Here is a 23,143-nt window from a genome sequence, read left to right on the forward strand (position 1 = left end):
TCGAACAGAGGCATTATTTGTTCTTGCTTTCAGTGTACTTGTATTCATTGATTCTATTTTGTAACTTATCGCTGACTGTCCAGCTCCTCTTGTTGTAAACCGCCTCGAACTACCATGGCTTTGGCGGTATATAAGAAAATAAATTATTATTATTATTATTGTGCAATGTCTTAAGAAAATGATCGAGCCATTAGTCAAACACTGAGTTGAAACAACATAGTTTTTTCCACTTTTAAGTGCTTTGTGTTGGAACATTTACCATTCAGTGAGCGGCATGGGGATATCAGAAAGCAATTAAGAATGCGAGAGCAACACTAGATTTTTTTCTTTACAAACGCTACAGCCAAAGGGACTTAATTGAGCGACTGAGTGGAACGTGTTCTTTTAACATTAATTGCAGGGTCTCTGAATTGCTTTAGTTCAAATTTAATTCCAATTAATTAATGTCAATGTCACAATGTTTTGACGTAGAGAACTTAAATGTCGACGTCCTGTAAGGGAGATGCCATCTTTGATCAGCTGCGAGTCTGGGCTCGCTCACTGATCTCCCCTGACAATGCGCTTTGCGAAACACGGTATACTCCTTTCAGGTTTTTCTGGGACTGTAATATTGGATTTGTGAAGACTCGTTATAAGGAGATGAAAGAAGAGGATTTGCCTTCAAGCTGTCCCGGTTATATAGACTTTGGAGAGAGAATTACTGCAAAGCATTTCCAGAGTTGGTTGGGGACGGTCTGCATTAATAACAATACAGTACTGTATTTTGCTGTTGTGAGTTTGTGGAGGTTTTTTTAATGACCCATGATTAAGCTGTGCCTGGTTGATTTGGAGCGGATGCTGCTATTAACAGAGCACAGTATACACCGAGGTCTTTTTCTCCACCTTGGTAGATTGGCAGCAGTTCCCACACCCTGTTTTGAAGAGAGTTGTGTTTAATCGATTAGTTGATAATTTTCCTACTCTCACCCCCACATACATTTCTGATTTCAATTACCCCAACACTGACTGGATGTTACATCGGAGAGTACTACTTAGGTAAAATTTCTAGATGTCATAAGTAACTGCTTCTTGGAACAACTGATCCAGGAACTGACAAGAGGGGGAGCTATTTTATGTTTAGTCCTTAGTGGAATGCGTATGGGAGGTAACTGTGTTCGGTTCACTGGGAGCAGTGATCATAACATGATCAAATTTGAGCTGATATCTGGAGAGATGTTGCTAAAGAAATCTACTGTAGTAGCACTTAATTTTCAAAAGGGAAACTACAATAAAATGAAGAAATGGTTAAAAAGAAGCTAAATGGATCGGTGGCAAAGGTTAGGGCTGTAACGGCATGGACATTATTTAAAAATACCACTGTGGAAGCCCAGACCACGTGTATTCCGTGTATTAACAAAAGTAGAAAAAGGAGGAACCGAGAGCCAGCATGACTAGTGAAAGAGGTTATTAGAGTTAAAAAAACACAACCTTTAAAGAATGGAAAAAGGATCCAAATGAAGAAAATAAGAAGATATATAAGCATTGGCAAGTTAGATGCAAAGCATTAATTAAGAAAGCTAAAAAAGAATATGAAGAGAAACTTGCTAAACAGGCAAAAACTCATAGTAACAATTTTTTAAAGTACATCAGAAGCAGAAAACCTATGAGGGAATCCCTGGGACCATTGGATGATCAAGGAGCAAAAGGGCCACTCAGTAAGGATAAGGCCTTAGTGGAAAGACTGAATAAATTATTTGCTTTGGTCTTTATAGAAGATTTAAGAAATCTAACTGAACAGGAAATAGTTTTGAAGGGTGATGATGCAGAAGAACTGAAAAAAAATCTCACACTAAGCCAAATTGACAAGTTAATTGAAATACACACTAAGCCAAATTGACAAGTTAAAGAGTGATAAATCACCTGGGCCAGATGGTATACATCCCAGGATACTGAAAGAACTCAAACATGAAATTACTGACCTGCTGTTAGTGATCTGTAACATGTTGCTAAAACCATCTGTACTACCTGAAGATAGGAGGGTGGCCAATGTTAAATCAATTTTTTAAAAGGGTTCCAGGGGATATATGGGAAATTACAGACTGGTAAGCCTGACTTCAATGCTGGGTAAAATATTGGAAACAATTATAAAAACTATAATTGTGGAACATGTAGACAAACATGATTTAATGGGACAAAGTCAGCATGGGATCAGCCAAGTGAGGTCTTGCCTCACCAAAGTGTTTGACATTCTTTGAAGGTATGAACAAACGTGGATAAAGGTGAGCTGGTTGATGTAGTATATTCTACATTTTCAGATCTGAGAGCCTATTTTCAGAAAGCTTTTGATAAACTTCCTCATGAGAGGCTCCAGAGAAAATTAAAGTCATAGTATAGAAGGCAATGCTCAGTTGTGGATTAGTAATTGGTTATCAGACAGAAAACAGAGGGTAGGGTTAAATAGTCATTTTTTTTTCAATGGAATAGGATAAATAGTGGAGTGCCACAGGGATCTGTTCTGGGACCAGTGCTATTTAACTTATTTATAAATGATCTGGAAATTGGAACGACAAGTAAGGTGATTGAATTTGCAGATGACATTAAACTGTTCAAAGTTGTTAAAACGTAGGCAGACCATAGGAAATTGGAAGACTGGGCATCTAAATAGCAGATGAAATTTAATGTGGACAAATGCAAAGTGATGCACATTGGGAAGAATAACCCAAATCATAGTTACCTGATGCTAGAGTCCACCTTAGGAGTTAGTCCCATGAAAAAGACAGCATAATAGACAATATGCTGAAACCTTCCACCCAATGTGTGGCAGCAGCCAAAAAAGCAAACAAGATGCTAGGAATTATTAGAAAAGGGATGGTAAACAAGACTAAGGATGTTATAATGCCTCTGTATCACTTCTGCCCAGTTAAATTGCTTGTGCAAGGCAATACACCATTAGCGAAGCTTATAGTCTGTTCTAGTTATTTATGCATTTTCAATGTATGATTTCAAGTATCCACAGTTGAATTCATTGTGACCGATATTCTCTATTCACACCACTGTGAGTAGTCTGAGGGCAGAGTCGGCACTTATACAGTTAAGTGCCGATATTCAGTTTAGCGTCTATATCAGACTACATAAAACTCAGTCCTATCTTTATGCAATGTCACTTAGGTGGCTAAGTGCTGAATATCACACTTAACTGCATAAGATATAGCTAGCTGCATAAACTCAGATATTCAATGCTGTGCCTTGACATGGTCCAGCACTGAATATCCTTGAGGAAGCAAAAACAAACAAACCCCCCCACCAAAAACCCAACACACCCCACTGACTGCTACTGACTGAATATCTACCCCACTGGATTTGGAGGGTTCTGTTGTCTGGCATGTTCCTATTTCTTTTGGGCTTCCAGCTCTGCTGGGCTACTGTACTTGGGCTTTCATTCACAACTACCCAGTTGTTTTCCCCCCATTTTTATATTTTGCCTTTCAAGTCAGCCCGGCTGGTGAAGCAACAATCCGTGACTCCCTCTGAAGCCCATTAATGTGGACACTATAGACACTAAGGGGATGAATTTATAAAGCGCCGTGTGCATGCAAAGCATATCTTACCCATGGAAAATGACTTACACACAGATATGTGCTTGAAGACAAAAATATGGAGGCAATTTTATATACTGGTGCCTAAGGTGCATCACTATCAAGAAAATTGGCAGTCAGGCACACAAGTGTGCTAAGCATCTCTCTAAAAGGTACATGTAACTGGTTTGAAACCTAAGTGGTAGAGGGCGTGCCAATGGGAAGAGCATGGGTAGAGGTGCTTATTGATGCCCTTACCTTTCAGATAGATGCTATCAGTTAGGCTTGCGATGCATAAAGTGCAGCAAGGATGCATGTGACATTTTTGGAATGCCATTGGGGACTTTCAATATGGAATTTTGGTGCCATGGTACTGTTATAGAATTGGTGTTCAGCATGCATCAATGGGGCAACAAAAATCAGCACACAACTTTATAGAATTACTAGTCTTTAAGCCCGTTACATTAACGGGTGCTAGAACATATGTGTGTGTGTCTTTCTTTATTTCTTTCTCTCTCTCTCCTTAGCCGCTTTTTTTCTTTCTGCCTTTCTTTTTCCTTGGCTGTCCATAACCACCCCTTGCCTGCTCCCCCTGTCCATTTTCCCTTCCTTTTACCTCCCCTGTGTCCACCACCAACCCTTCACTGCTCTCCTTATGCAGCAGCAGCCCTTCTCCCTTTGTTTTACCTACCCCCTGTCCAGCAGCACCTCTTTCCTTCTCCCCCTGTCCAACATTAGTCCTCCGTTCCTTTTCTTCAACCCCCTGTCCATCAGCATCTCTTTCGTTCTCCCTCTGTCCAACGGGTGCTAGAGTAGACGACTGTTTTTTTTTTTCCTTTCTCTCTCTGTGCTTGGATGCTGTCTGTCTGTCTGTCATTCTTTCTGTCTGTGTCTCTGTCTTGCGCCCTGCCTGCCTGTATTTCTCCATTGCGCTATGCCTGCCTATCTCTCTGTGGCCCCCTTCTCTTCCCCGGCATGATTGGTGTGTGCCCCCAGAACACCCTTCCCCCCAAAGCAGCCCCGTTTCCCAATGCCCCTGCCCCCCTTTTGTGCCATGCCTGCCTGCTCCGTGGCCCCCTTCTGTTTTCCCCCTATGATTGCTGTCTGGCCCAGCAAACCCTTCACCCCAAAGCAGCCCTCTTTCCCTCTCCCCTTGTTGAGCCATGCCTGCCTGTTCTGTGATCCCCTGCCCATGACTGCTGTGTGCCCCCAGCACAACCCTACCCCCAAAGCAGCCCCTTTCCCTCTCCCCCTGCCATGCCTGCCTGCTCCCTGTGCATCAGCATTTCCTTCCCCCTCACCTGTTCCTTCGTAGCAGCATGGAGATAAAATGGCTCCCTTAGTTCTTTGCTGGATTTTTTTTTTAAGTTTAAAGATGCTGACGCGGCTCCTCTCACGATCCGGCCTGCGTCAGAAGCCTTCTCTGACACAGGAGGAGCCACGGCGGCAGTTTTAAACTTAAAAAAAAAAATGCAGCGAAGAACTAAGGGAGCCGTTTTCAAAGCCGCCGCCAAGGCTCCTCTCATGAGCTGCACTTATATTATGTTGGAAGATGAGAGAGGAGTCGCGGCGGCAGATTTGAAATGAAAATAATTTATGCGGCCAGCCGGCTCCCTCGAAACCCTCCTCCCCCCCTTTCCCTTCCCGCTGTCCGTCTGGCTGCGTTGTTCTCTCCCTCATTCTCAAACCGTCCGTGCCCTACCTTCAAACTTGCAGTTCAGGCCTTGAGGATCATGGCAAGGAGGAAGGCATTGTTTGGCGGCCGCTGGAAGGAGGGGGGGAGTGATGAGCCAGCGGTGCATCTGGATTGTGAGCAGCCCTGCCTTCGATCCTGTCTCGGTCCCACTAAACCGGCTGGCAATAATGAAGCCAGACATCACGGGGGCTTTCCCTCTTGCTAAATCGCTATAGGCTGTGCCGGTCTCGATCCCGCCTCTCAGGATCGAGACCGGCAGAGCCTTTAGTAATTTGGCAAAAGGGAAGAACCCATGGCATCTGACTTTGTTATTGCCAGCCGGTTTAACAGGGACAGGACCGAAGGCAGGACTGCTCACAATCCGGATGTGCCACAGGACTCGGCGTTCACTCGCTCTGTGATGGTTCGTCTTCTGGCAGTGACGTGCTAAGCGCGCATGCGCAGTCGTGCGGCCACACCACTACAGAAAAGGGATCAGGGAACACGGTTCGCTACTGCGCATGCTAGCATTTTATTATTTAAGATTCATGCCCTGTATTTACCCCCATGTGGGGCATTTTCAAATAGTACGTCTAAGTCCGACTTTGGATGTTTCCTGCAAGATGTCCAAGAGTTGGGGCGGGGAAACATCCATTTTTCAAAATTGCTAATGTCCAAATGTTTTTTTGGGAAAATGACCTAATTTGGACATTTTGATCCTTAGGACGTCAAACTTTTTTGGCCATTTTCAAATACAAAAACGTCCATGTTCACAACATCCAAATCAAGCCCATTTGGATGTAGGAGGGACCAGCATCCCAACAGGGCAGCGAGACACCTTAGAGAGCTGTGAATTTCACATAAAGGATGCCAGATACATATTTCACCAGAACCCCCTTTTAATGTATGGTGAGCCCTCAAACTCCCCCAAAACCTACATTATCCATCTGTCTACCACCCCAACAGCCCTTATGGCTGCAGGTGTCACCTATATGGCTGTACAGTAGGTTTTGGGTGTGTTTTGATAGGCATAAATGTAAATATAAACATAAAATTTTATTTATAGCCTGAGCATTACAGTTCACAGCAGATTGCAGCAAAAATATAAATCCGACATCATTAAGTACAGTAGTACTACATCAATATATAATCACTGATTCCCCAGATAAAACCATTTTTAATATGCACCTAAAATTTAAATAAGATGACTTCCCTTCTCCCCAAAGTAAAAAACAGCCTTGGGCCTTTTTGGATTTTGGAGGCAACATATTTCACATCTGGGGTAACATATGGGGTAGGTTGGACAATAAAAAAGTAGAAATATTGCTAAGTGACCTTTATAATGTATAAAGTTTTGTTAGACAGTATAAGGAAGTTGCACTCCAAGTAATTTTGCAAATGTGTCTTTTACCTCAAACACTAACATTGTGAACCACTGTACCTGCACGTAAACCTCTCTTGTATATTTTATAGATTAAAACTTCCCTGCTTGCATTCTCTTACGATTGTGTGACAGAGCTTTGAAATGGAAGAAAATAGAAAAGAAGACCAGTAAAACTATATAGAGCAATTAACTTAAGTTTCTATCTCTCTTTCTTTAAGAAGCTTAGTATCCAGACATGGTCAGGAGAACCAATTTCACTGTGCTATATTTAAAATACTTCCAGCACTGTGACCTGATAGTGGGAATCCAATGGATACCAAATTTGTTGGTTTTTTTTTTTTTTTTTGAATTCTTTATTTATAATTTTAATAATTGACAATAATTACAAGTCAATAAAAGAAAACATGCAGTGTAAATTGAAATTAAATCAAAATTCCAAACAACTAAGGAATATCAAAATATACATCGCATTATTAGTCCACAATTTTGGAGACGAGGCTAATGAAAAAGACTGAAGTAAGTCATCAAGGCAATTAGTATAAGGCAAAAAGATAGGCGTTTTGAGTGCTCTTGAACCAATATGTTGAGCTTAACAAGAGAACAAGGCAGCTCATGAAGACTCTCTATCAGAAATAAATTTAGATAAGTGCTGAGGATCATAAAATACATATCTATTCCCCCCATATGTCAAAACGCATTTACAGGGATATCTTAGGACAAAGGTCGCCCCTAGCTGAACAGCCTGTGGTCTCAATATTAAGAATTGTTTTCTTCTTTTCTAGGTCGAACGAGATACATCAGGGTACATCCTAATTATATTTGTCATGAATGGAACATCTCTATGCTTAAAAAACATTTTAAGCAGCCAATCCCTGTCTGAGTCAATTGCAAACTGTACTATTAAGGTAGCAGGGACCTGATTTTCCGTATCCGACCTCTCTAGAAAATGTGTTAAATCCAAACTATCAACAGATAAATTCTGTTGATTTGGATTTTGAGATTTAACTCTCGTTGGCAGGTAATATATTTTTGTGAGAGGTGGGTACGAAGTTTCTGGTACCTTCAAAATTTCTAACAAATATTTTTTAAACATAGCTAGGGTTAATAGTGTGCTTATTAATAGTGTGCTGATTAATAGTGTGCTTATTGTTTGTACTTTAGGAAAATTAATAATCCGAAGATTACATCTTCTAACAGAATTTTCCAACATTTCTTGTTTAAAGTGCAAACTAGCACTGTCCTTAATCCAAGTCTGGGCTTGTACTTCCAAAGTTTTTACTTTAGGTTCAATGTCACTCATTTTATTTTCCAGGCTTGTAACTTTATCCTTTAGTTCCAAATTTTCCGATATAACAGTATTGCAGCTCAAAGATAATTGCTGAATTTGACTCCCCAGTAAAGTATGCATACTAGATATGGCCTCCCTTATGGATTCCATCGTAATCACCTTGGGTCTTTGCAAGGGAACAATCTCAGTTCCAGGAATCCCTGCAATGCCCATTGAACCAGATACCACTTCATTTATCAAAAGAGTTTTTTGGGCTACTGAAATACCTGTAGCCATCAGTGAACTTGAAGAGTCTCCTCGGGCTTGCTGTGAACTCCTCACCGCTTGCTGTGATCTTGGAAGCTCCTCCTCCCCCCCTCCGGGGTTAGTCCTCCCAAACAGAGAGGACACCAAGAGGGCATCTCGAGCCGGTGAGTCAACAATCGACTCCTCCGTCGCAGCGGGACAGCAAGGCGGTCTTCGCTCATCCGGGAACAGAATGACAGCCTCAAAGGAGAGATCCCGCACCTCAGCCTGTGCAGTCTCTCCAGCCGTGGCACCCTCCGGTTGTAACGTTCGTGAGCCACGTTCTACAAAGACATCCATCGGACCCAATGGTGCTGCTGCCTCAACGGGGAACACCCGAAGTTTAGACTTTCTTTTCACCATAATTCTAGGAAATCCACACGATGAGCACGACGGCGTCTCCGCAGCTACTCCCAATCCGCCATCTTAGGTAAGCTCCGCCTCTTACCGCATTCTACCAAATTTGTTTATGACTCTTTTGATTAATAGTGTGCTTATTTACAGATTAAATTCAACCCTGAATCATTACCGATGGAAGAAAGCATGCCGGAACTCTGTGTTTGTCTGTTTCTGTTATGTGTTGTCTGTTTTAGCTTATGGGGTACCCCAACATCGCACATTGGCCATATTCCACCCCTTCTATTAGTCCAAATGGTACCATATCCCTTTCCAAAAAAAAAAAAAAAGATTCCTCCACTTATCTTATGAAAACCATGCTCACAATTATTTTATGCTATGGCTCATACAGCCCAATGATAATTTAGTTAGGGGTTATATTATAAGAGGATATCTGAAGAGAAAAAATTAGAAAGCTTTATACCTGGTAAAATGGTGTTCATTGGTATTTGATATTTGCTAAATAAAATAAAAAATGGTCTCTCTTTATTTAACTTACCAGGTATAAACAGTGCAGTGCACATCTCTGACATAAGTTATTTTGGTATTACAATCAGTACGTGTGTATGGTCTCTTTTAAATGACATAATAATTATGTCCAGAACATAAAAAGGTATTTTCTGAATGTCCTACAGAATACCTTTAAGTGCATTAGTGTTGTTTCTCTTATCTCACACAAATACTACCTTACACACAAGTATTGTGTCAAATGTTATCACATTCTGTACGTGTGTATGCTCTCTTTTAAATGACATAATAATTATGTCCAGAACATAAAAAGGTATTTTCTGAATGTACTACAGAATACCTTTAAGTGCATTAGTGTTGTTTCTCTTATCTCACACAAATACTACCTTACACACAAGTATTGTGTCAAATGTTATCACATTCTGTACGTGTGTATGGTCTCTCTTAAATGACATAATAATTATGCCCAGAACATAAAAAGGTGTATGTTCTGAATGTCCTACAGAATACCTTTAAGTGCATTAGTGTTGTTTCTCTTATCTCAAACAAATACTACCTTACACACCAGTATGGTGTCACATGTTATCACATTCTGTACATAAAGTGGTTTTTCTTTTTTTTTTTTTTCCTTCTCGTTTACCACTAGGGGTGTTTAATGTAACTAAAGCATTGAAGCTAAACAGTCATGATGAAATATTTTCCTTGGAAAATCACGTACTGGGAAATGTTATTCCATATAGACTTTTATCCCTTTGTGATAGAATTGGTCAGCTCTGCTCTCTTATTCTTATGATTTGGCTAACATGCTGGGTTAAGAGAAAATTTCACCAGATCGAGAAGATGATGACACGCAACCAGACATACAGTGCCGTGCCATGACGCTATTATGTGGCACCGACTTGGGAATGGAAGTGAGCCTATATCCTGCCACTTCACATTAGGGCTGGTCTCTGGGGGTGGTGCACGTGAATCTTACGTGAGTGAAGGCATGTGAGTGGCATAGCAAGCCTATTGAAACTGGAGCATAGCCAGACCCTAACCTAAGCTGCTAAGAAAAACGGGATACCAGATGAACTGCAGTAATCGATGGTGAATGTGAAGCTACCCTAAATGTATGTAAGCCATGAGTAAGAGCACAAATATAATATTAATAAGATTATTAATTTCCATAATTCCCGATACGTGATACTTTCAAGTAAAAGGCCTAATTAGCAAGAAATATTAGAGAATGCAAACATACCAGTTGATGGAAAATTAATTTTCCTATTTTACCTAAATGTAGATAGTAAATACTATTGTTTCTGAAATACTGGCTGGCAAACAAGCATATTTTGGCTCCAGAGAAGCAGATGTATTTAGATGGGAAGGTGAATGGGTGCCAAATACGGTACATAATCATGAACTAACCCTACGATATGATCAGTTAATGTTACGTGTTGTTAATGATACTATCATACAGCAATATACTTTAGATAGTAATGTTTCTTCAGCCTTACAGTGGACTATTTGTGAGATTCGTGTTTTGTCTTTTATACAACAAAGAATTAATTTTAAGAAATATCACATAAAAATGTTTGTGTTGCTAGCAGTACTATTGAACTTATGATTCCTGCTCCCTTTTCAGTATGTTTACAGAATGTTAGTGTGTTGCAGTGGGCAAATAATGCAACTTATCATTTGTATGAACCCTGGATTACTTTCTGTATAGAAAGCCATGCAAAATATAGCAATTCTAAATAAAGCAAAACAGCAATGTAACCTTACTTTGCTACGGCATAAAATAGATACTGAATTTTGAAATACTAACTTGCATTCTGTGGCAGATCTTATTGAAGCTGCCACTGTACTCCATGGGTGGGATGCTTTTACCGGATGGACTGCTACAGCACAAAAGGTGTTTCTTCATCCATTAATCTATATTTGTTTAGTTATTCTTATGTTAACATTTCTTAATTGTGGGTTTACCTATTGTATATACAAACGGACACTCTCTCCCTTTATTCGGAGGACTTCTAAATTCGGAAGTACAGACTTAAGGATCCAGGGGTGGACTGTTATGCCTCAGCATATTACTGACATGTTCAACATATTACTGACATGTATCCTCAACATATTACTGCTTATCTGACCTCTTTGTCCTAAGTGTTACCTTGATCTCAAAGGGACAGTAAAGCTTGCTTATTTGAGATCCTGACTTCCTTTGCATGCGTGCCGCTCAAATAACATCAGTAAAGACAGATGGGAAACCAAACAAGTACCTCTTTGACCTGGGTGTTGTCAAAACAGATAACAAAAGACCAGGACCAGCTGTCTTACTAAGAGGCCAGTAACATCAAAAGGACAGAGAAACCGAACAATTATCTGATATTCTGACCTCCTTGACCTAAGTATTGCCAAAACAACATCAAAGGAACTGGAAGCCGGTTTTCTTCAATACCTCCTTCTGACATCCTGACCTGGGTGTTGTCAAAACAACAGAACAAAAGACCAGGACCAAGTGTGCCTGAATAATAGTAAAGGACTCTGATTACTGCAGGATCAGATGTATTACTATGAACTATATAAGAACAGAACTCTGCCCCTAACCTTAGAATCCAAGACGTCTACAGGCACAGAAGCCACGATGTCTAAAGGGACAGTCCTTTGGTCCCCCCCGCCTATCAATTTCAAGGATTCCCAATTGTGAAAGTGGTCAGTGTATGGAGTCCAGGTGATGCTATTTTATTCTTATATTTATATATATATATATATATATATATGTATAATAAAGGATTATTGTTTATGCTTTTATATTGTCTGTGTGCTTTTCTGAGTGTCACTGATCATCCCATTTGACAGAAATAAGTGGCGAAACAATTATGTACACCGCTTAGACAATATATAAGTGGTATATCAAATTTTAATGAACTTGGAAACTTGGAGGCTAAGCTGACCACTCCCACCACCTTCACATGCTGCTTAGCACGTGGTGCAAGGTCACTCTTCGGGTGCACATCCAGTACAAACCTGGCATGAATTAGGGGTAAAGGACCCTGAGGACTCCATCACTGCCAGTATTGAGGCAAAATGAGATGATTTGGAGCTTCTGAACAACTTTGGAAAAAACAAAAATCAGGAAATCCAAGATGGCCGTTGTGGCAGCGTTTTGACACAAAAAATGGCTTCAAGGGGGGGTCACGTGATGCAGCCTACCTGATAGGGCGCGCGCTGGTGGAGCTCCCTCAGATCCCCTACTAAATCGGCGAATTTATTCTGATTTTCTCCCCCGCCGAGCGGCTGACCCGCCGAGTTAGAGTGAGCCTTGCGTTCCGCTGCGGCTGCGGCGTCTTACTCGGGTCCTACAGCTGGGAATGCCTGTGAAACAAGCTCGGGCACTTAAAGAAAGGCCGGCTCTGACCCCGACCAAGATGGCGACGGAGACCGCCACTTTCACGGTCCCCGCAGGGGACTGGGTGCAGGAGATCACGCGGTCGGTGTCGGCAGCGCTGGCGGACCGTCTTAAGAAGCTTCAGTCGGGCATGGAGGAGATGCATGAGAAATTTGATTCTCATGCACGTCGGATTGCCGACATGGAACAGCGGATTTCAGGGCAGGAAGATGTCTGTAGCGGCCTGGACGCCCGAGTGATCACGCTGCAAAAGGAGACAAAGGCCCTGAAAGCACAGCTGGACGAGCAAGAGAATAGGAGCCGTCGGAACAATCTTAGGCTGGTGGGGCTTCCAGAGGTGGTCGCGGACGCAGAACTGTATCACATCTTCTCCTCCTGGCTGCCAGAACAGCTGCAGCTGCAAGAGTCAGGTATGGCCTTCGCTTGTGAGCGTGCCCATCGGATCGGGTCCATGCAGCAAGCGGAGAACAGGAGACCACGCACCACCATTGCCCGCTATGTCAACTGGCGTGAGAAGGAGTCCATCCTACGGGCGTATCGCAGGGCAGGGCCTCTGGAATACAAGGGAGTGAAGATTCTTCTCTTCAATGATTATTCCGTCAGAGTGGCGGCGCAGCGCAAGTTGATGTCACCTTTCTGCTCGGTGCTGCATTCCAAAGGTATACAGTTCGCCCTCGCTTTTCCTGCTAAGTTGCGAGTTTGGAGGGAGGGCAAATCATTCACCTTGCAGGACGCGGATGAGGTCAAACTTTGAGGCTGCTGGCTCTTACCAGGCATGAATGGCACGTGGTCCGGGCTGATTCCTGTAGGACCTATGGCATTCCCTACTAACTAATCTTGCGCAGGGAGGACTTCAGAGTGTACCCTTGACAGAACACTGGGATTCCCGGACAGCGAGTATCTCCCTGCTATGCTATGCCCCGCTGCCATCGCCTCTCTGACGGGGGTGGGCGAGGGGCCTAGCCAGTTCTGGACTCTGGTTTACCTTGTTGGGGCCCGTTTGGACTGTTTTTCTATATTTCTATACTCTTTCTTTGTGCTTTCTCCTAGGGCCCAGTATGGATCTTTCTGTTTATACAGGACTCTTGTGATTCTGTTTTGCCTTTCTATGTACACCCGTTTGGTGGGGCACAGGGATCTTGTAGCTGAGTTCTTTTTCTTTCTTTTTGGATGTGGAGGGGAGGTGGGGGGCTCCCTGGCGAGCGGGGTGGGAGGTGTGTCTTTGGGTGGTGCGGGGCTGGGGAAGGGAGCTACCGCTGAGGAAGGTCTTGGGTTAAGGGGGGGGGGGAGTGTGTGAGGGTTTTTTGGGGTGGTATGTTTGGGTATGCATGGGTCGGGTGGCTGTTTGTGTGGATGTGGATGTATGGTATGATTGGTTCTGGATGGGGGAGTGGCACCTATCTTTTCTCTACCCAGGGACTTAGCTGGGAGGTCCTGCTGGGGTGGTTGCAATTCTATAGTGGTCAATTATCTGAGTGTTGGCCTTTTGACAATGGCTGATTTAAAGGTGGTTACTCTTAACGTTGCTGGCCTTCGGTCACCTATAAAGAGATCGAGAGTACTGGCCTCCTTACGCAAATTGAGTGCCGATGTAGCCTATCTCCAGGAGACTCACATGTCACAATTGGAACATTCTAAATTACGTAGAAGCTGGGTGGGCGAGGTATACTCCTCATCCTTTGGGGGTAGGCGGCGAGGGGTCACGATCCTTCTTAGCAAACAGTTACCTTTTCAGTTTCACAAGCTGGTTCAAGACCGCGAGGGGAGATTTGTTATGGTATTGGGGGAGCTTTGGGGTACGAAGCTGATGCTCTGCAATATCTATGCCCCGAATGTATACACTCACAGCTTTTTCTCTAATCTCCTCTCTAAACTGTCAGAATATACCGAGTATCATCTTCTCTTGGGAGGGGACTTTAATATCACTGCTGATCCGAGCTTTGACTGTAAGCCACCCCGAGTGCCGCCTCGAGATCATGCCGCAAGAGGGGTTAACTTCCTACTTAGCCACTTAGACATCGTGGATATTTGGCGCACTTTACATCCTTCTGATAGGGACTTCACTTTCTTCTCGCATGCTCATACCGCGTATGCTCGCCTTGATTACCTTCTTCTAGATCGCCGGTTGTTTACAGCGGCAATTCGAGCTGATATCTTGGAGAGCACCGTTTCTGATCACGCTCCAGTGGTGGCGACCCTCTCTTTTTCATCTGGGGTTAGGGGTAAGTCCTAGAAGCTGTCTCCTCAATTGTATACAGACAAGGCATTCCGGGAATATCTTAGAGCGCGGTGGGTGGATTATCAATTGACTAATCAGACTGCTGATGTGAGCCCCAGTACGTACTGGTATGCCTCTAAAGCGGTGATGAGAGGGCATATTATAGCGTACACGGCTCATAAGAGGAAAGAGCGGGATGGGAAGATATTGCAACTTACGAGTGATATGCGTATTCTCAGGCAGCGCCATATTCAGTCGATGTCTGACTCTGACAAACGAGAACTTCAGTCTCTGAAGGAGCAGATAGAGGGGCTGCTTAATGATCGTATGCAGACTTCTTTGTACTATCACAGATATCAACTGTATCGCTGGGGGAGCAAAGCGGGGAAACTTTTAGCTAACTTGGTGCGACCACCAAAAAAAAGGCAAGTTATTACATCTATTAAGGATGCCCGGGGTATCGAATACACTACAGCTCAGCAAATAGAGGAACAATTTGTCTCTTTCTACTCGACGCTGTACGAAGCTCGTCCATTGGACCGAGAGGCTTTGCTGTCCTTTTTCTCTGATATCCAGATTCCGGGGCTTGAGGACGCGCAGCTCCAGGCCTTGAACGCTCCGCTTACGAAGGAGGAGATTTTGCGGGGTATCCGCTCCCTTACCTTGGTGAAGGCGCCGGGCCCTGACGGTTTAGGCCCGGAATACTATAGGATTCTTCAGGATTTGGTGGCAGCGCCCTTGTGCGCCCTGTATAACGGAGTGTCAGCGGGCGAGGCCGAGTTACCCGATAACCTTGCCCATGTGGTTTTACTGCCGAAACCGGGCAAGGACCATGCGTTGGTGAGTTCGTATCGGCTCATCTCTCTCTTAGACCAGGATATAAAGCTGTTGGCGGCTACCCTAGCGCGTAGACTGAATTCCGTTTTACCAGATCTTATTCACCATGACCAGGTGGGTTTTGTTCCTGGTCGATATGCCTCCATGAATTTGATGAAAGTGCTGGGAGCCATTCGGATCCATGCGGGACGCGGGGGCCATTCAGCTATCGCGGGATTAGACATGGAAAAGGCATTTGACAGCATCTCCTGGGAATATCTTTTCTGGACTTTGGAGCAGTACGGATTTCAAGGCTCCTTTCTGGCTTGGGTGAAGGCGTTGTATGTGGACCCGCAGGCCCGCTTATTAATCAATGGCAGTTTGACGGCCCGTTTTGGCCTTCAACGAGGCACTCGGCAGGGCTGCCCCCTGTCCCCTTTATTATTCTTGCTGGCCATGGAGCCATTAGCCATCAAAATTAGAGGATGTAATCATTTCCGGGGGGTGAGAGTCGGGGACCACGAGTGTAAAATCAGCTTGTTTGCGGATGATATCCTTTTGTATTTAGATCAGGCTTCCATTCATCTGGATCCAGCTCTCACGGTGGTGAGAGCCTTTGGGTTGCTTTCTGGCCTTCAGGTGAACTGCTCTAAGTCGGAACTTTTACTGCTGTCTGGGGGCCCGCCGGAGCCATGGCACGCGCTTTTGGCTATTCCGCCCACGACGGCGCCTATGAGGTATCTGGGCGTCTTCTTAAGCACACAGCCTTCCGTCCTCTATGCGGAAAATGTTCTGCGGCCGCTGGAGGAGATTAACAAGCTATGTCAGCGTTGGAAGGATTTGCCGTTGGGCCTGATGGGCAGGATAGCGCTAGTCAAAATGGTTATGCTTCCGAAAATGTTATACCCTTTACAGACCATCCCGATCTGGTTGCGCCGCAAGGAGGAACTTAAGTTCAAATCGCTTATCTCTAAGTTTATCTGGCACTCCAAGGCTCCGCGAATCAGTATGGCGAAATTGATGTTGGATAAGTCTGCTGGTGGGCTGAATGTCCCTGACATTCGTCTCTACAATGTGGCTGCGCTTCTGCGCTGGATACATGAGGGGTACTCGGGATGTGAACGATATTCCCCACCGGGATGGGTGGAGGGTTGGACTCGTCCTTTTTAGTTCATGAATATGCTCCACTCCCAATCCGATCCCTCTCACCGGTACAGAGTTCAGATGCAATTCATGTGGCCTTTACGGCAGGCTTGGCGATGGTGGAGGCGCCGACAGGGGCTTAGTCCTGTGGTGTCTCCCTTTCTTCGTTTCCTGGGAAATTCCAACTTTCAACCGGGCTGGGGTTATTCAGCATTTCGGGGTTGGGCGGCCCGGGGTTGCACGGTCATGGCGCAGCTGCTTGAGTTGGATCCCCAGACTTTTCCCTCTTTCTCCCAGGTTCAGCGAACGTGGGGCCTCCCCAATCACTTTTTGTTTTCCTACTTTCAGGTCCGCCATTACTGGGAGGCAGAACGTAACCGATGCTCAGGAGCGTGGGCGCTTGGGGGCTCGACACACAATTTCTCTCCACCCCGGCCTCTATGAATAAGCTTTCACATTGGTATAAACTATTGAAGCTCTCGAGTCCCACTGTAGGTATATCCAGTGTAAGAGAGGTTTGGCAGGGCAATCTGGGTGTATCTATTGATGAGCATCAGTTTCAGGAGTGTTTTGCCACCCTTTTTGTATTCACTAAATCTGTTGAGTATCAGGACACTCAATTTAAGATTCTGCACCGATATTACTTAACCCGACAGCGGGGAGCCAGCTTGGGACTCTGGGATGATGCCTCTTGTGTTAAATGCAAATGCCAGCCAGGTACGTACCTCCACTCATTTTTGGAATGCTCTAAACTTACCCTATGGAGGGGGGTGCTGGCCATGTTGGAGGCTATCCTTCAACGGTCGGTGGAATGGGACTATGGGGTTTTACTTCTAGGGTTGCAGGAGCCACTTATTGAACAGGGTTTGTCTGTCCCCCAGTGGCGCTTCCTTTACAATGTATTCTTAGTGCTTAAGAAAGCAATTCTTTCTAGTTGGATTTCTGAGGCCCCTCCTCCTATTGCGTTGTGGCATGCCAAATTGCGGGACATGGCCACTTTTGAACGCCAGTGGTATTTGGGATCTTCCAACTGTGATAAAAGATATTATGTGGCTTTGTGGGAAGGCTTGTTGCGCTCGATCTCTGCTCCAGAGCCAGTACCCGGTGACAGCTAATTGTGAGTTTCTGGTCCAGAGGAGAAGACCCCCTTTGGGGGTTCTCGGGAGCCCTCTGCTTACCTGGGTGACCTTCTCTCTATTTCTCCTTCTATTTTCCATCTGTAGGCCTATTTCTTTCTCTATACTCATCGACAGCTCCTCTATCTAGGACTGGGAGGGAGGGGGGAGGTTTGCTTGTGTTTGTGTGTGGGGGGAGATTAGTGAGAAAGGGGGGGGTGCCTGTTGTCATGTGTGTGCTTGGCGTGCATGGGTTTTGAGTCGGGCTTGGGGAATGTCTATTTGGTTATTTGAGGGGGTAAGTAAAAATAGGTGAAGTTGGCACTGCCTTGTGGCGGGGACTTTCCTTGTATTTCTTGTTAATGGATCCTTCTCGAATCCCTGATGTCTCTGGTTTGGTTTGCATTTATCAGCTGTTTATGTATCCCTTGTGTTATTTGCTTGTAGATTATGGCATTGTTGCCGCCTGAATGTATGTGCTGCTTCACTGCTAATAAACATATGTTTAAAAAAAAAAAATGGCTTCAAAATGCTAAATCAAAACAAAAATACTAGTGATTTGAGAGGAAGGGGATCTAATCTAATCTTCTATTTGTGCGTCGTGCATACCTATTCAGGGATCATGAGGGAACAGGCACAAAGAAACCTTTAAAAACAAGATTAGAGATCCCCACGATTCTTCTCATAGGCTGTAACAGCCTTACTCACTATGACCTGTGCTGGCAATGTGCTGTAGCCTGCCTCAACTCCAAAGGTAGCTGGATCAGGGAGAAGCAATAACTGTCTCAAAACAGAGTGTCTTTTCAGCACTCAAACTTTGGGCTGTCAAGTCTGACCCTCCAATCTCTGCAGACATAGAAGGGGGGGGGATGTAAAATGCAGCTGGCTACTGTGAGACCCTGCTGAGCCCCCTAAGGATGCCTAACAGCCTGCGCTCAAGCCCCTGCAATACAGTAGGCAAGAAATGCTACAAGGGGAATGGACCACAAGGGACTAGCCTGTCAGCTGCAGAACTCAGTCTGTTTCTCCACCAAGCAGGCAGAGCTAGACCCTCGACTAGGGGAGCTCTTAGCAACAAAATCAAGCAAAAAAAGGTGAAGAAATCCTGAAAAAAAAATGACAAAAATAAAGTAATAAGTAGAGCAGATCAGAAACACTTCTTCCAGCTACCATGCAAAAGGAAAAACCTGTAGGGGCAGCAGAATCCACTCCAATTTTTGAATTCCTCCTTCACAGAGGGCTGTGAAGAAGGAGGAATTCAAAAATTGGAGTGGATTCCTTCTGCACAACTCACGGGCACTTGGATACAACTTACTTGTTCAGAATGACACACCTATTGCACTAGAAAGTGTTGTTATAGTATGCCTGATTTAAGGCAGGAAGTTTTAGTGTCCGTAAACTAGTAAAAAATGTAATGTTAATCCAATAAAAAGGTACAGTCAAACCTCGGTTTGTGAGTAACCCGGTTTGCGAGTGTTTTGCAAGACGAGCAAAACATTCTCGCAAAACGTGTCTCGCAAACCGAGTGTTGACTCGATTTGCGAGCACCCCTCCCCCCGATAACCGGCATCGCTCCCCCCTGCTCACAAAGGCCCTCCCACTCGAACCGGCACCCCCCGCCCGAACAATTTAAACTTACCCTCCCCCCCGGTCTGGCAGGTGCTGCTAGAAGATCTTCCCTGCTTCTGCCGGCCTTGAGCACTCTCGCCCCCTCCACCAACCATTGGCCCCTCCCATTATAATTGGCATCCAAACAGACCAATCGTCTTCTCTTACCGGCCTTCACAAGGGCCAGGAAGCCAGGGGGGTCAGGCTTTAGTGAGCAGGTGAGACACCACCCCTTCAATCCCAATCAATGGTGAGGCGGTAAACAGAAGAGGGCTGCTCGGATTGAAAGGGTAGAGCGGCCAATGGGAAAGCGGTAGGGCGCTGTGGGCAGATCCCACTGGGTTAGGCGCAGCATGGCGCCATCAGCTGTGCCCTTTTGTTCGCTTTGGAGCGATCAGAGATTCAGATTGTCCGGTTCGCACTCCTGCAGGTGAGCAGCGACGTATCCGATCGGCCGGGGAGGAGAGAATGGAGGTGCCACTGAGACTTCCTGGGGGAGCAGGAGTAGTAGTAATGTGTTCGTGGATTTATCCATGGGGAGTGAATGGGGCAATATAGAGCCCGTCTGAGGGAGCAGCAATGTGTCAGGGGATCTGCTCATGGGAGGAGGGAAAGGGGCCTAGGTCTTTGCGAGTGGGAGGGGGAGCAGCGCCGCTGGCCTTGGGGTGGGGTAGGTGGGAACGTATCAAAGCAAGTTTCCATTATTTCCTATGGGGAAACTCACTTTGATATACGAGTATTTTGGTTTACGAGCATGCTTCTGGAACAAATTATGCTCGTAAACCAAGGTTCCATTGTATCACCTTATTTCTATATGTTTTCAGAGATTGCGTGAGTGCAAGTGTGCACATGTGTTATGGCCCTCCAAATATTACAAAATATAAAATAAGACTCCTGATAGAAAAAGGTTGGACAAACCTGCTTTAAAGATTACTACACATCTAGAGCAGAGAACAGCACAAGTGGATGCTTTAATACCACAATGCCCCCTGCTGGCTTTACTTTACTATAGCAACAGAGAATTGTGACATCATCAATGAGAGCATCGCATCACCACTTGTTTCCTACTGACCAAAGTAAACCTTCAGACAGCTGCATCCAAGAGACAGGAGTACCAAGAGCTTCCAAACCAGCTGGAAACACAGGTCAGAAGAGTGAGCAGCAATCAGTGCTGCAACAAATTTAAATCGGGGCACAGAGGAAAGCACCCACCCTTGATTGTATTGATTACATGAAATGTTTTGTAGCTCCTAAATGGCACACAAGCTTCATGACTGACAATGTACATCAATGGCTGTTATTCAGGCTCAGGGGAACTACTTACTCATTTTCCCGTTTCTCATATCCATCTGACACGTCAAAAAGCAGGTAGGGTTGGAAAGGCCAGGCTGAGGAGCAGCGATTTTCTTCTGTGCCTCTACGAGAAATCATAGCAGCTCTTTTACAGAGGGAGCTTAGCACAATGTGAATCAGAGTGGGAGGCAGCAGAGGAAAAAGGAAGGCAAAGGTAATTAGGGATGAAAATCTAAGGTCAGGAAGATATTCAAGGGGGGGGGTCCATGAAACTTCTCTTTAAAAAAAGTGGAATTGTGCCTACTTGTATGTCTTCAGAAGTTTTCCATAGATGTAGTTGGAAGGGAAGAGACAGATATCTGGGTGCATGCGGTACTGCACTGTCAGCTGCAGGATGGCCTTCTTGGCTTCAATGCCCAACTGTGCCTCATTATCCAAACTATTGCACAGACGAGCCATCAAAGACTTGCCATAGCCAACACTCTCGGCTTTCTGCAAAAAAGGAGCAAAAGGGACACCATTAATAAGGCCATTTTTAGGAGTCACAGCGGCCATACCACAGTGCTATGAAATCACCCCAACACTCTAAAGAAAAAAATCAAGTAGATTAGGTATATGTTTATAATATAACACAAGGAGGCATATCTCAATGTAATCTGTTTCCTCTATCGCTGAGTTTGCCTGCTGGCCCCTGATATATGTGTATAGATGGACTGAACATCTACAGTAAACACTCGTTTAGTAGTAAATGTGCCTAAAAAGGATAAAAATTTACTATGCTCTGACTCAGTCTGGCATCCTGTCTCTGTCAAATTTGGATCACTTGGACATTCTTAGTGGATCTTAATTGGAAGATCATTTTCCTGCTGCTTATTCCAAGAGGTAGTGACCCACCAAGGCCACCAAGCTATTAATGGAACTCATCCAGAAACCTGTCCAATTTGCAGACCCAGTTATGCCATTTGCCTTCATCCTTTAACAACAAATTCTGATTTACTTGTATATGGACTAGGGGTTTAAATTTTCTACCAGTTTCACAGTGTGTTGTTCTTCAGTTAACTTGTTCCAAACCACTCATGATTTTATAAACTGCAAGCAGATAAGGCCCATTCTGTTTAGCCTTTTTTCAGGGAGCTGCTGCTCTTTCCTGAACCTTCTCTAATCTACTGTATCTCCTTTTGATATGGAGCATTGTGGTTCAGGACTATTAACTGAATTTTCTGAAAGCCAAAAGCTTTTTACTAGCTAAAGAAAGTAATTATTATAAATAAGGCTTGATTTTAGGTAGTGGAGTTCTTTCCTTTCCCTCCCATTACAGTTTCTACCCACATAAAATGCCAAAAAGATGATACTGCTCTTTCCATCACATTTGGTCCATAATAAAATTCCCCCACAGGATATTTACCTTAGAGATTACAGTAGGAGGCAGCTGTTCTGGATCTCCAACCAAAATAAGCTTAGAGCAACGATGAATCAAAGGGATTAGGGTTTCAACTTCGCATGCTTGCCCAGCCTGAGCAGAGACAGGTAAAAGGAAGTCAGAAGAAAAATAAATCCTGATAAATTAATGTTGCGCAATGCTCATTAGTGTGAAAGTGGTTAAAGGAGGCCTGAACACAAGGTTGTGTTTATCTGTCTTAACAGAGATTTTTTGGCCATGGGGATGCAGGAGTCCTCCTTTCAGGTAGTTGAGATAGAGCTGGGTGACAGTAATGTGGTATCTATGAAAAACAGAGTGACTGACCTCATCCACAATGACACAATTGAAAGGGTCATGCCCCAGATGACGAAATGCAGACTCCAGCAAGATGCTACCACTGGTGTTCAGAGTACAACAAATAATGTGAGACTCCAGGATGATGGTCCTTTGTATTTCGTAAGGGCGCATCTTGCAACAGAAGAAAAGCAAGGGATTCAAGACTTGATGGCAATATATTTTATTTGCATTTCCAAAAATAAACCCAAAAAACATATGCAAACTCATTTCTTCATAACTCTGTCAAAACTTGACCAATTTCAATAAAACTTGGGATATATGATTCTGAATAAATTTGCAATAAGCCTAAATGATATCATCACCTAAATGATATCACTTCATTACCCGATTCTTCAAATGTTGCGGCATTTTTTTCGGTGAAAACTGTTTGGGTCCTGTCAATTCCTGACTGGCAGTCAGTTGAACCAAACCAAAGAAATTGACCCTGAGATATCCACAGAGAAGAAAATCCAGAAGAAAACAAAAAACACTGTGGAATGACAATGTTCCTGAAATGGACTTTATTGAAAATTAAAAGTTCCACAAGTCAGTGTAACCAATCCACATAGAAATAAAATGATCCACATAAAAACCTTGACCTAATCAGCCAAGAGTGTTTTTTGGTTTCTTTTGGCAGTCAGTTGAGCCAGTATCTTACAATTTCTTCAATATATATTCTATATTTACTTTCTTCCACCTTTTTTTTGGAAATTCTTGCACCAGCCTATAAGGCTGGTGCAAGATACAAATTTTTAA

General features: G+C 44.0%; 1 protein-coding gene across 4 annotated transcripts in view; it reads right to left on the bottom strand.

Annotated features, from left to right (window-relative positions):
• The window catches only part of SETX (senataxin), a 156,776-nt gene that overhangs the window by 8,127 nt on the left and 125,506 nt on the right, over positions 1-23,143 (bottom strand). For all 4 annotated transcript variants that reach the window (XM_033960295.1, XM_033960296.1, XM_033960293.1 and 1 more), the window contains 4 exons: positions 22,376-22,519; positions 22,037-22,144; positions 20,936-21,123; positions 20,663-20,755 (listed from right to left, as the gene is read on the bottom strand). In XM_033960295.1, coding sequence (XP_033816186.1) covers positions 20,663-20,755; positions 20,936-21,123; positions 22,037-22,144; positions 22,376-22,519 — 533 coding nt within the window. The remainder of the gene's footprint in view (positions 1-20,662; positions 20,756-20,935; positions 21,124-22,036; positions 22,145-22,375; positions 22,520-23,143) is intronic.

The sequence above is a fragment of the Geotrypetes seraphini genome, chromosome 10 (assembly GCF_902459505.1).
Source record: "Geotrypetes seraphini chromosome 10, aGeoSer1.1, whole genome shotgun sequence".
Lineage (NCBI taxonomy): Eukaryota > Metazoa > Chordata > Amphibia > Gymnophiona > Dermophiidae > Geotrypetes > Geotrypetes seraphini.